Source organism: Vulpes lagopus, chromosome 2 (genome assembly GCF_018345385.1).
Source record: "Vulpes lagopus strain Blue_001 chromosome 2, ASM1834538v1, whole genome shotgun sequence".
NCBI classification, from domain to species: domain Eukaryota; kingdom Metazoa; phylum Chordata; class Mammalia; order Carnivora; family Canidae; genus Vulpes; species Vulpes lagopus.
In genome coordinates this window covers 158805994-158819847 of record NC_054825.1, presented here as the reverse complement: position 1 = coordinate 158819847, position 13854 = coordinate 158805994, and the positions used below count along the sequence as shown (strand labels likewise).

At 47.6% G+C, this 13854-nt stretch overlaps 1 protein-coding gene and 1 pseudogene across 2 annotated transcripts; both read right to left on the bottom strand.

Moving 5' to 3' along the window:
• Positions 1 to 1848: 1848 nt before the first annotated feature.
• On the bottom strand, positions 1849 to 3203 carry LOC121478670 (annotated as a pseudogene).
• Positions 3204 to 4321: 1118 nt separating this feature from the next.
• LOC121481437 (leukocyte immunoglobulin-like receptor subfamily A member 6) lies at positions 4322 to 10287 on the bottom strand. 2 transcript variants are annotated; one of them, XM_041738777.1, is made up of 13 exons: positions 10198 to 10287; positions 10004 to 10039; positions 9536 to 9820; positions 9102 to 9404; positions 8583 to 8879; positions 8073 to 8375; positions 7755 to 7805; positions 6742 to 6870; positions 6373 to 6415; positions 6257 to 6294; positions 6002 to 6054; positions 5166 to 5210; positions 4322 to 4966 (listed from the first exon to the last, which is right to left on the bottom strand). In XM_041738777.1, exons 1-13 carry the CDS (start codon positions 10229 to 10231, stop codon positions 4820 to 4822), a joined length of 1764 nt encoding a protein of 587 aa, XP_041594711.1. In that variant the 5' UTR covers positions 10232 to 10287; the 3' UTR covers positions 4322 to 4819. The 2 variants fall into 2 exon arrangements, with proteins under 2 accessions (XP_041594711.1, XP_041594722.1); XM_041738788.1 differs by having other exon boundaries at positions 4858 to 4966; positions 5046 to 5210.
• Positions 10288 to 13854: the final 3567 nt, after the last annotated feature.

Sequence of the window (13854 nt, the reverse complement as noted above, 5' to 3'; positions counted from 1 at the left end):
GGGAACGCTCTTGCACTGTTGGTGGGAATGTGAACTGGTGCAGCCACTCTGGAAAACTGTGTGGAGGTTCCTCAAAGAGTTAAAAATAGATCTGCCCTACGACCCAGCAATTGCACTGCTGGGGATTTACCCCAAGGATACAGATGCAATGAAATGCCGGGACACCTGCACCCCAATGTTTATAGCAGCAATGTCCACAATAGCCAAACTGTGGATGGAGCCTCAGTGTCCATCGAAAGATAAATGGATAAAGAAGATGTGGTCTATGTATACAATGGAATATTACTCAGCCATTAGAAATGACAAATACCCACCATTTGCTTCGACGTGAATGGAACTAGAGGGTATTATGCTGAGTGAAGTAAGTCAATCGGAGAAGGACAAACATTATATGGTCTCATTCATTTGGGAATATAAAAACTAGTGAAAGGGAATAAAGGGGAAAGGAGAAAAAATGAGTGGGAAATATCAGAAAGGGAGACAGAACATGAGAGACTCCTAACTCTGGGAAATGAACAAGGGGTGGTGGAAAGGGAGGTGGGCAGGGGTTGGGGGTGACTGGGTAACGGGCACTGAGGGGGGCACTTGATGGGATGAGCACTGGGTGTTATGCTATATGTTGGTAAATTGAACTCCAATAAAAAATAAAAATAAATAAAAATAAATAAATTTTTAAAAAGAAAGGGAATAAAGGAAAAAGGAGAGAAAATGAGTGAAAATATCAGTGAGGGTGGCAAAACATGAGAAACACCTAACTCTGGGAAACAAACATGGGGTAGTGGAAGGGGAGGTGGGCGGGGGGACAGGGTGATTAGGTGGTGGGCACTGAGGGGGCACTTGGCGGGATGAGCACTGGGTGTTATACTATTTGTTGGCAAATTGAAGTCCAATAAGAAAAATTTTTTTAAAAGAACTAATCAAGGGATGCCTGGGTGGCTCAGCGATTGAGCATCTGCCTTCAGTTCAGGGCATGATTCTGAAGTCCCAGGATCAAGTCCCACATCGGGCTCCTTGAACAGAGTCTGCTTCTCTTTCTGCCTGTGTCTCTGCCTCTCTCTCTCTCTCTCATGAATAAATAAATAAAATCTTTAAAAATTTTTTAATTAAATAAAAAGAAACTAATCAAAAAGATTGATGTGGTTGAATGAGCTTCCAATTGCTGCTGTCTCAAATGACCACAAACTTGGGGTCTTCAAACAACATAAATTTATTCTCTTACAACTATGGATGTCAGAAACACAAAATCAGTGTCATGAGTATAAACTCAAGGAATGGGAAGACATTCACCTAGTTCATCTGCATCCAGAACCAGAAGTCTGATGCAATGGACTTGTAAATATTGGCCATATATCCAGTAAATCTGGAAAACTCTGGTAATACATCTTTATATTATTTTTTCATTTTCTATCCACATAACTGTGTAATCTGGGAGCAATACAATATTAAGTAATTTAGTACTTATCACTTTTTTTTTTGCTTCATTGAATTGGTGGCACCTCCAATTAAATGAATAGAATGATGTGCTGAATAAACATGGTCAGAGGAAACATACTTGGATCATTCCCCATCACAGAGAGCATTACTTCAAGTTCTCGCCTTGAAAGATGATGTCTAGGTGCTGATTACTACCATGCCTTCATCAATTGTAGGAAATATCCTTTATTTCTGTTTTCGTTTGTTTGTTTGATGTTGAAAGTCATTTTATGTAGATTTTCAGTGAATTCCCTGCTGCAATCTGCGTGCTGGTATCCTGACACCTCTACAGAAACAAAGTGGTTCAGAGCCTCTGGGGAAATGAGGCAGAGAGTCAGTGGCTGAGAAAGACACCAACAGTGGCAGTGTCGGTGTTCAGAGAGTGCCACCACTGCTCCTGGATCCCTACGATCCCACCTCCAGCAGACAGAGCACAAGAGGTGCTGCATTTCTTCCTGCATCATTAAAACCAGTACCAAAGAAAGGCCACAGAGGTCCAGCAAAGGCACATTCAGAGAAGGTATAGATGAGGGAGCCATGGTCAGTGATGTTGTAGAAGGAGACTGTGTGGGCCTCACAGACCAAAAAGATCCCAACTTGGCATGGAGGCACCTGAAGGTGGAGGGGAGTCTGGGGGCAGGTGCCAGCTTCGTATTTGTGTTTGTTCCACAGCCAAATTGTCCAGAAGCCGTTCCCAGGGATGAGCAAAAAGTGTCCCTTCCTCTGTACAGAGTCTGTACAAACACCCAGGTCCCAGGCCTCCTTTCCTCTCATATCTACCTCCAGTAAGCCAGTAAGAGTCAAAGCACTGGGCACCCAGGACCATGAGATACATGTCAAATCTACTTTCATTTTCAGGCACTTCCTGCCGACTGTCTCCAAGCCTCACTTGTCTCCGATCCTCTGAAAGGATGAGCCACGGATTGGCTGTGTGTGCATCCAGGGTGATGTGTACTCCATAAAGATTTTATTTTCATTATGAATTATTGGTGTGTTTTATCAAAAGCTTTTCGATATCTGTTGAGATTGCTATTTCTTCATTATTTTTTATATTTTTATATTTTTTATTGAAGTTCGATTTTCCAACATATAGTATGACACCCAGTGCTCATCCTGTCAAGTGCCTTCCTCAGTGTCCATCACCCAGTCACCCCAGACCCCACCTACCTCCCCTTCCACTACCCCTTGTTTGTGTCCCAGAGTTAGGAGTCTCTCATGTTTTGTCTTCTTCTCTAATTTTTTCCCACTCATTTTCCCTCCTTTCCCCTATAATCCCTTTCATTATTTCTTATATTTTTCATTAAAAAATTTTAAATTACAGCTGATATGTAATAGTATATTATTCAACATAATAAGTCAACAATTATATACATTATGTAATGCTTACCATATGAAGTGCAGCTATCATGTGTCACACAAAAAAATTATCACAATACTATCGATTATATTCCTTGAACTATATATTTCACCCCTGAGGCTCATTTACTATTAAGTGGAATTTTTTTTAAAAAACTTTATTTATTTATTCATGACAGATATACAGAGAGAGAGGCAGAGACACAGGCAGAAGGAGAAGCAGGCTCCATGCAGGGAGCCCGACGCAGGACTCGATCCCAGGTCCCCAGAATCACACCCTGGGCCAAAGGCAGCGCTAAACTGGGTAAGCCACCCGGGCTGCCCTATTAAGTGGAAGTTTGTCTCTCTTAATCTCTTTCACCTGTTCCACCCATCTCCGCCTCCCCTCCCCTCTGGTTTGTGAGATGGTCATTTTTCTCTAAGTGTATCAGATTATATTTATTGAGTTTTAAAATTTGAAGCTACTTGTTCTTCCTCTCCCTTCAAAATCCAGTGTGGTTATGATGTAGTGTTCTTTTTATGCATTACTGATTCTTATTTGTGAACAATTTTTAGAGATTGACATCTAAATTTATGTGAGAGATCTTTCTGGGCCTTTCTATTCTGTAATTTCCTTGCCAGGTTTTGGTGTCAATGTTTTCTTGGCCTGATACAATTTTACTTCTTTTTCTCTACTCTGGAGAGGTTTGTGTAATTTTTGTGTGTGTGTATGTATGTGGGTGTGCATGAGTGTGTATGTGTGCATGCCTGTGTGCTTGAGACTATGCATGTGTGTACACTTGTGTGAGTGTGTGTGTGCACGTGTATATGCATGTGTGTATGCATTGCATGCGTGTGTGTGTGTGTGTGTGTATCCTAAATGCATAAGTGGAGGAAGTTGCCTCCTCAACAGACACATTTATATATTACAAAATGATTATCCCCTTGAAGTTAGCTCACACTTCCATCCCACAACATAGTTACCTTTCTTGTATGTGATGAGAACATTTAAGATCTCCTTTCATTGCAACATTAAAAAATATGATAAAGTGTTATGAGCTGTGGTCACCATGCTGTACATCAGATCCCTCGAACTTGTGCTCTTGTAACCATGTAGAGCTTGTTCATCAACTACCTATCACCCTGACCAGGGCCTCTCCGTTTCCACAACCCCAGCCCTGGCAGCCACCACTCTGCTGTTTCTCTCACTTTCCACATACTTCAGTTGGAGAGCAGTTTTTGATCACATGTCATTGCATTTTATATACACATAAGGTGACTCACATTTTCTACCTCTCCATCATTTTGTTAGCTTCTGTTTTGAGGATTTTGACGGTTTCATCTACATTTTCTCATATATCAGAATAAAACTGTTCTAATATTCTGTTATCAATTTATAGTCTGTAGGATGTGATGGTGTCCTGAGAATGGCGACATGTGCCCGCCCTTTTCTATCTCTTTTCTTAGTGGTTGTTGCTAAGATTTATAAAATTGAACAATGTTCACAAAAATGAACATTTTTGGCTTTATTGATTTTTTTAAAAAATTTTTTTGTCCTTATTCTTAGCTACTCTTCTCATTATTTTACTCCTTTACCTTCATTTGGAATCATTTGCTATTCTTTTTCTAAATTCTTGATATGATAGAATATGTCATTCATTTTTTTTTTAGGCTTTTTCCTTCCTAAACATTTTGTTCTTGGTTCTTAATTTCCCATTTCAGGTTTTTTGTGTAACGTTTTACATGATCCTTCAGTGTAAACATTCTCTCATTTCCATTTTGGTTTTCTCATTTCACTCCTGGATTATTGAGAAGTCCATTGCTTTAATTTCCAAAGTGCAGGAGTATCTTTGAGGGAAGAATCGAGTGACTCTGAGAGGACCCCAGGAGTTCCAACTGGTCTCTATGAGAAGTCCACAACCAGGTAGCACCCACTGTGGGCAGGTCCTGTGCCTTCCTAGGGTCCGTGGGGTCCCCCTCCCTGGAGTATGGGGTCTGGGTCCTTTCTGGGTTAGTGGATGGCCAGAGCAGCATACACACAGGGCTCTGCTGGGGGCTCCCCTGACTGGGAGGGAGAGGATGCACTTGTCTTCTGTCTGAGGGTCAAGTGGTTCAGCTGAGCGTAGGTCACATCTGAGGGGGCGTCAGATGCAGCAGCCTGCAGCAGGGGAGAGTGAAAGGGGAGGTTGGTGTTGGGGTGGGGAGAAGCCATGGAAATCAGAGAAGAAAGGACCCACCTGACTGTCCATCCACCTATCTTCCTCTGCTTGTCTGTCCTCAAAGTCCTATAATCTTCCCAACAGGTAGGATAGAGGAGTGGCCAGGACCCTCTTGAGACTTGACACTGAGTGGCTCACCTGGGCGTACGTCACTCCCTGGGGATCTTCATCCTGTGTGTTCTGCTGCAGACAGACAGTGAGAGGGATATTTATCTCCTTGAACCCACTCAATCCCCCCAGTCAATTTGTCACACTGTGGCCAGAGTAATGCTTTCAAACTTTCAGGTAGATTAGGTCACTTTCCTGCTGGACTCTGCAGGGACTTCCTGAGCCTTGGAGCATGTGATGTTAAAACAGTTCTGATTCTATTCATGCTCTGATTCATGTTAAAACAGCTCTGATTCTATTCCTGACACTGTTTCTTGCCCATTTGGCTCCAGCCACATGACCCATGTTCCTGAAGTAGCATGTTTCTGCCTCAGGACCTTTGCACTTGCTACTCTCATATCTTGTTTTATTTCCTTAGCCACACTTTGCACCCGAGGACGCTGTGACTTCCTTGCATATTGTCTGACACCCACAAGGAGAGCTCGTTCAGTGGGGGTCAATTATGCTCACTGCTAAACCTGGAATACTAAGTGGGATTAGGTAAATATTGGACCCCAGTTATCTTTGCTGAGTGAATGAATGAAGGAGGTCCAGAGACCTTAAGGTGATTCACTTCTTCATGCACCCTGTTGAGATCTGGGTATGCACCCCAACAACTCTAAGTCAGACAATGGATGGGGAGCCAGGCAAGGAGAGCCTGGAGGAGGGGCCAAGAGGTCACAGCGGGATGTCCCAGGTCCCCAAGGGTAGAGAGGTCATCAGTGGAACAGAGCTGAGACTGGGTGGTGTGAAGACAGAGAATTATGCATTGGATTAAGTTTGGCACCAAGAGGGCCCTGGGGTCTGGATGGGAGTGGGGGTCTCACCCAATGGTCCAGCTTGACCCCATCCTCAGGCCATGTGTCTTGCACAGCAGCATCTGTGGGGTAGAACGGGGTGTATGTCGTGGCAAAGTCCCCTGAGCTCCCTCAGGGGCTGCAGACCCTGACCTGCTCCCAGATGGGGCGGCTGTGACCCAGGGGATCCAGGGGTGAGGTGCTGAGGTCATGCATGGGGGAATTGGGTCCTCTCCCCTTCCCAAACCTTCCCAGCCCACCCCCAGGGTGGCCCCTTCCTCTCACAGAGGGTTTCCTCCTGGGCGACAGCAGCTGGCCTGGAGCTGGGGAGGAGACATGGTGTCAGAGGGCATGCAGGGGGCGGGTGGGTGGGAGTCTGGGGGTCTGTGGGCAGGAGTTACCTGTCCTGCAGGCCTCTGTCCTTGGGCTCTGGGTCTGCATCCCCTGCCGGACATTAGGAATCATCATTCCTCTGGGATGGAAGGTTACAACCTCCCCGTTCCATGTGATTCCAGAGAAAGAAGCCCTTCACCCGCATTGCCTGTGTGTTTCTCCATCTCCCAAGATTGAAAAGAGGGGAGCACCTTCTACTGGCACATGGGAGCCAACCTGGGTGTTTTCTGTCTAGACTCTCTGACTTGAGATTCTGTAGAAGTTTCCTACATCGGCCTTTCCCACCTCTCTGGGTTCCCTCTGGCCACTGCTCTGAGTCCACCCTGGGTCAGCCCACAGAGCACCACCACCCCTGGGGTGCCTCAGCCCCTTCTTACTCGACTTCCTGTATTTGCCCCGACGTTGCTGTCGGACCAGGAGGAGGATAAGGAGGCAGAGCATCAGGATGAAGGCCACCGAGGCCCCGATGAGGACGTACAGGTACCAGCTAGGACCTTGGGCAGGAGCTATACCATGAATGAGCCAGTGATTCCATTTTACTGAGCGCCTACTGTGTGCCAGGCACCTGCTGGGCTCTGTGCTTGCACCTGCGACTCTGACAACGATCATGCAGCAGGGGATTGTCGTCCCTCCCACCTGCTCCACAGACTGGAAACTGAGGCACATAGTGATCAATCATGTGTCTCAGGTTGCTCAGCATGGAGGTGGCAGGGCTGGGACAGGAAGTTAGGATGAAGGTTCCCTGTGCTCTACTCATGCCTCCCCTGTGAGGTCACCACTCCGAGGCTCTGGGCTCCTCATTTGGGACAGGATCTCTCCCAGCATCTTCATCCTGAGCTGAGGGTCCTTCCAGACCTCAACACCCCCAGGCATCAACTTCCCTCCCCTCCCCCTACAATGTCACTGTCACTCTGCAGAGGGACAGGCACCCCCCTAGAATCATGACTTGGGGAACCTCCCCATGAACCCTCCTCACCCAGGAGGTCAGAGCCATGGTCAGAACCGAGGACAAATCTAATCTGGGCCATGACTCTCTCCTTTACACTTGGGGAAACTGAGGCCCACACAGGGGAGGGGCATGTCCAAGATAGGGAATGTAAGGGGTCATGAAGTGAGGGTGTAACTCAGCCCCTGCTCCCCATGACCCACCCACCACCTCCTGACAGAGACTCTCACTTACCCTCAGAGCCTCCTGGGGTCAGTAGAGGGTCGGGAGGGCCTGTGTGCTTCCACTGCATCTGCTGCCCCTCCTCCAGATGGGTCCCCACCCCTCCCTATCCCATGAACACCCAGCCTCCTCCACCAGCCAAGATCCCTGGTGCCCATCGGCCCCCTGTCATCTCTGAGAGACTGGAACCAAAGGCCCTGGATGGACGCCCCTGTGACTCACCAGCTGTTGGGCTGGACATTGTGGGTGGAGGGTCATGGAGTCCAAAGGATCCTGGGGAAAAAGTCAGGAGAGGAGGCTAGAGCTTCCCACAGAGACCCTGCCTATGCTCACACTCCTCTTTATTTACCCTGAGGTTCCCAGGTACTCCTCCTCCTCCACCTGGAGAATTCTGGTGACGGGGAGCCAGGGGTGGGAGGGCAGTGTGAGGGGTGGACCCCTCAGAGCCCCCCTCTCCCATCCCAGCCCTGTGCTTTTGTGGGCACAGGGCTCTGAGGACAATGTTAGCACATGGAGGGGACAGGGGCAAGGGCTGCTCACCTGAGACCAGGATCTCCACGAGGACACTGGGGTATGACAACAGGTAGGGGGAGGTTTTGATAGAGCCGTAGCACCTGTAGGCCCCCCCATGGGCTGGGGTCACAGGACTCATGGAGAATTCAGCCTCGTACTTCCCAGCTCGGTACTTCGATCTAAGACGCAGGGAGGCATCAGCTGCCCCATCCTTGGACAGAAGGAATGTGTCCACATTGCTCAGTGACTGACACAGCAGGGTCACATTCTCTCCTGGGGCCACCGTGGGTCCTGGATGCACCCATAAGGAGGGTGTATAGGGGAGCTGTCCTAGAGAGAGGAAGGGTAGGTAAGGGGTGGTCCAGCCTTGTCTTGACCTGAGTCTGTGTCCTCTGAGTCTCTCCCATCTTTATGCCCGGTTTCTCTGTCTCTCTCCCTCCCTGTGGACCCCACACCCTTGGTCCTGGTGGCCACTACCTGGGGTTCCCCTCAGGGACCTGTGCAGTCTGGGTCCTGAATGTACCCATCGCTCCTCACCTGTGACCAGGATGTCTAGGGGGTCACTGGGGGCTGACCACTGGGAGGAGAGGTTGTTTCCACCGTAGCATGTGTACTGGCCCCCATGGGAGGATCTCACTGGGCTCAGGGAGAAGTCTGCCCCAGAGAACCCAGCCTCAGTCTGCCGGCCATGAAGCTGAAGGAGGTCACTTGTCCCTTCCTTGGACAGAGCAAATCTGTCGTAGCTGACATCAGAGAGACACTGGAGGGTCAGGTTCTGTCCAGAGGTCACAACAGGGCCCTGCTGGGTCAAGAGGGAGGGCTTCCCCAACACACCTGGGAGAAGACCAGCCATGGATTGTAGGCTGATTCTCCCCAATCCTCCCTTCTCCCATCCTGACTCCTGGGTCTCACTGTCCCTTACCCTCTCAGTTTCTGACCTGTGACCCCATGGTCCCCTCACCCCACTGTTATGTCTGGAGGTCTCCTGGGAGCAGATCTGCAATAACTTGTCTGGTGCCTCAAACCACAGATGGGGCAAAAATCAGACTTTCTCACCTGAGACCAGCAGCTCCAGAGGGTCACTGGGGAGTGACCACACCTGGGGGGTGTTGCTGTAAGAACCATGGCATCTGAACGTCCACATGAGGCTGGGGATCACGGGGCCCACAGGGAACAGGGCCTGGAACTCTCCACTGGGGGCTCGCTGGGAGTACCGGGTCCAGGAGGGCTGGCCTTCTGCTTCCCTCATCAGAATAAACTTGTTAAATCCTCTCCATGAACCACACTGGAGGGTCACGTTCCCTCCTGAGGGCACGATAGGGCTGGGCAGGACTGAGAGGCTGGGTTTGCTGTGCATCCCTAGGAAAGGGGAGGGGCTGTGTTAAATGGGGCTCAGATTCGCCCACATGATCCCTAGGGATGGGCTGTGAAAGGGTGACACCCTGAGAGCAGACCCTCTTCCTGAGGGCAAGACCTGAGTAGGCTCGCACCTGTCACCACCAGCTCCAGGGGGTCACTGGACTCTGACCAGCCAGTGGGGCTTTCATAGTAACAGCGATACCGTCCTGCACATACACGTGTCATGTATGTGATGGGGAACTTGGCCTTGTCCTTCGGCTCCAGTGCCTTCTGCACCTTCAAGGCCTCTGAGTATCCATCTTTATACAGGGCGTACTTCTGGGCTTTCAGGCTCCCCTTACACCAGAGGATCACTGATGTATCCATGGGGATCACAGAGCCTGGCTCAGCCCAGATGGTGGGTTTGGGGAGGATCCCTGGAAGGAAACAGAGGCTGGATCACAAGGCCCTCTCCACCCTCAGTTCCCAACTCAGCTCCAAACCCCCAGATGTCCCCCCTCTGTCAACCCAGAGCTGCTGATCTCCATCCCCCCCTGCCTGGTGGGTGTTCCCTGTCCCCAGTGAGGAGGTGGGACTGGGACCCCTGGGGACAGACTCACCTGCCTGCACTTGGGTCCTGGAGCCCACACTCAGCCCTGGAAGAGAGTCCCTGTGAGAGGTTTGCCCTGAATTCTGAGCTGAAGCCCTCCTCCCCAGTGAGCCTCCTGACCCTGGGGTCTCTGACAGACCAGGGCCTGCCTGTGGGGTGGGTCCCTCTCAGACTATGGTGTCTCCTCCCCTCCTCAGATCTCACCTAGACAGAGCAGGGCCGTGAGGATGGGGGTCATGATGTCTCCTGTCTCTGTCCCAGCTATACCGATGGAGGGACCTTGGTGTCCATAGATCAGACAGATGCACGGAGCACACGCACTCAGAGACCAGTCCTCCTTGTCACGGGGTTTTCACGTCAGCCACCCCACAGGAAGGGGAACAGCCTAGCTGTCATTTCCCAAGGGCTGAGGCTCAGGCAGGCAGCAGGCTTTGCAGTTGTTTCTGATCACAACTGAGGCCTCACCTGACCCAGAAACTGCTGTCTCCCTGGCCTGATACCCCCTTGTGACACAAACTTCAACATGTATTATTGAGTGTTTGCAATGTCTCTGTCCCAGAAATACATCTCTGAACTAGACTGATTCAAACTAGTTTGCAAAGCTCAAATTCACAAAACAAAAAACTAAAGAAAAGGGTACACAATTAAAAGTAGGTGTATCTGGTGTATAATTTTCCTGTTGTGTTGCTGCTGTAACCAATCACTACAAGCTAGTGGGTTAAAGCAGCACAGATTTATTATCTTACCTTTTTGAGGACAGAATTGCAACATGGACATCCCTGAGTTAAAGTCAAGGTGTAATCTAGCTGTTCTAGAGTTCCTGGGGATGAATCCATTCCCTTGCCTTTCCAAGCTGCTACTCCTGCCCATATGCCTTGGGCTCCCCTTCCATCTCCAGGGCCAGCATCACATTGCTCCAGCTGCTCTGGAGTCTCTTCTTTGGTTCTGACCCTGCCCCTCTGGCCCCCTCCTTCACTCATGAGGACCTTTGTGATGACTCATTGCCAAACATTCTGTCTCTACTAGAGCCCAGGAGCAACCCAGAGCTGCTTCACAAAAGGAGAGTAGTTCTCTGCAGAAATGGCATAGTGTGGCTTCAAAATCTTTAATATCTACATTGTACATCGTCTATATGGTTCCCTGCCAAAGGACGTTGAGCTCATCTGCCACAGAAACTCCAAACACTGATTTTTAGGTCATACAAATCAGGCTTTCTGAAGTTTGGGCCCATTGCAAAGGCTTCTCTTGTTCTGGGCTCAAAACCAACAGCTCCTCAACTCATTCAGTAAGTGGGTAGAGGTAGCATGCACAGGGAGCTCTATGTTGTCTCCATGTTCCAAAGCTGTCTCACTAGGAATTGAACTTTTGTCTCGTTAGTAGGAGGATTAGATGGAGCCATGAGTGTTAAGCTAGGATGGGGTATCTCAACATGCCTCAGGCAGCTGGATGCCTAGAAATTTCACAGAGGTAGCAAGAAACTGAAGTTTGGAGAGATTTATTTCTCACAGTCTTACAAATCACCTAGAATAGTTGCTACTTCTTGTTTCACAGATATAATCCACATGGTGGATGTGTGATGAACAGGTGATGTGGTGAACAGGTGATGTCCTGTTCAATGGAAGGACAGTCATGGTCTACACAGCCTGGATAACACAGAGCTGGAGATGTGACACAGAGCTGGAGATGTGGTACAGGGCTGGCGATGTGGTCATGGCTTGAGATGTGACACAGGGCTGAAGACATGCTCAGAGCTGAAGACATGCTCAGGGCTGGAGATGTGTGCAGGACTGGAGATGTGGGCAGGGCTGGAGACATGCCACAGACCTGAACAAATGTGGACAGTGACAGTGTATAGCTGAGCCTGAGAACTAACCATAGACCAAACCTAATGGCATTTACAGACTCAGGAAAATAAACCCATTAATCAACAGTTGCATACCAGGTGCCAGGAGAAAGATGGGTTTCTCTGTGGGTCTTCAGCTGGAGCAGAAATGGACATTGGAATCACCTGGTGCACAAGAATCCAATTATCCAAGGTCTTCTGTCTTCTGTGCAAACGAGGTAGGCAAGTTGAATGGAGAGTGGAAAACATCACTGCCTCTGTATTGATCTGAGTTATTTTTATTTATTTATTTATTTATTTATTTATTTATTTTTGTATATTTTTTATTGGAGTTCAATTTTCAACATATAGTATATAACACTCAGTTCTGAGTTATTGTTGGTGGTATGAATCTGTGTAATATCTGCAAGGGTGAGAATTACTTTTGTTTCACTATTTTGGTAAGAGGCATTTCCAGCACTTTCCACCTGGCCTTTCCTTCACTGAATCTCTTACATCACAGGTCAGAAAACCAGTGCTCGCTGTTGAGGATGTTTGTATGATCTAAGGATCCCAGAACTAGAGAAATAACTACAAGAAAGGTCCAAGGACCCACTAACCACACCTCCTCCTTATGCCTCAACTCTCACTGGCCTGCTCAGACATCAGTGGTTTGGGGGTCTCCAGAAATAATTGAATATTTAACAAAACGGTAAGATCAATAATGCACATTTTAGTTAAAAAAGAAAAGAAAAGAAAAATCCATAGGAGACAATAGATTACTATTTCACCAGTAAAGAAGGCAATGGCATTGGTTTTTAAAAAAAATTTATTTATTTATTTATTTATTTATTTATTTATTTATTTATTTATTTATTTTTGGCATTGGTTTTAAATGAGGGGAGCAAAGTGCTGAAAAGCCTGTGTGCAGGGAACGGTGGCTCTGCCCACTTTCAACTTCCTACACACTTTCCAAAAACTGAATGTGGAATGTGCATGAGGCACAGCTCATACATTCTCCTCTCTGGAGAAACAGACTCTATTGGAAAGAACTCCTTATGGCCATTTCTCCTACTCAGAAGTTCATACTCTATGACTCCCCATTTTAGAGTAGATACCAGATCTGAATCTGCCTTTCTTGTTATCTGCACTCCCATCTCTCCTGAATTGCCACCCAAGGCTCCCCTTCACCTACACACCCAACATAATCTCAGCTGGTGTCTAGGACCTTCATGGAAGTGACTACCTTTGCATTTCAAACTGATTTTATGCTAGTTACACATCCACTGTCTCTCCCTGCCTCATAAATAATTATCCCTGATAGGGTAAGGGGTGTATCTGAGAATTTGTCATAATGATTCCGTAGACAAGCAAGAGTTAAGCAATAACTTAAGCAATAATTCCCATGGAATTCTAAGCCATATCTTCTCATTGCTGAATCATGAGCACACTTCACACTGTGCTCCAGCATGTAAAACACAATAAACAAACATTTACAAGCAAATAACTACATTATTAATTATTGGTTTTAATAATTGCTTAATTGATCACCAGTGCTTAATTTAAGAGTATTTATTAATGAAGAGTAAATTGATAACATACCACTGAGAAGATAATTTGAGGGGAATTTTAAAGTGGAATTCAAGGCTCATTCTAAAAGTACAAAATGATATCACAAAAACATGACTCACTTTCCTTCCCTGCAGTGTAAAGCAGAGCAGGGTGGTGAGTTTTGCAACCTCAGTGACTTTCCTGCCTGTCCCAACTGTGCAGAGAGGTGGGGGGTGGGGGGAGACAGAGCCTGGAAGGCCACACTGAGCAACAGGATGCATGAGTAGGCATCCATTAATCTCTCAGCCCAGCCACATTTCAACACTAACATTTTACCAGAAGCAGAACACCTACTTCCTCATTTGTCAACTCTGTACTGGTCCCAAATAAGATGTGGACTTCTCCTTTTTCAGAAAACCACTTCTACCTGTCATAAGTGCACAGTTCTGCATTTCAGGAACTGTCCAAATGTGCCATCGAGTGAAAGA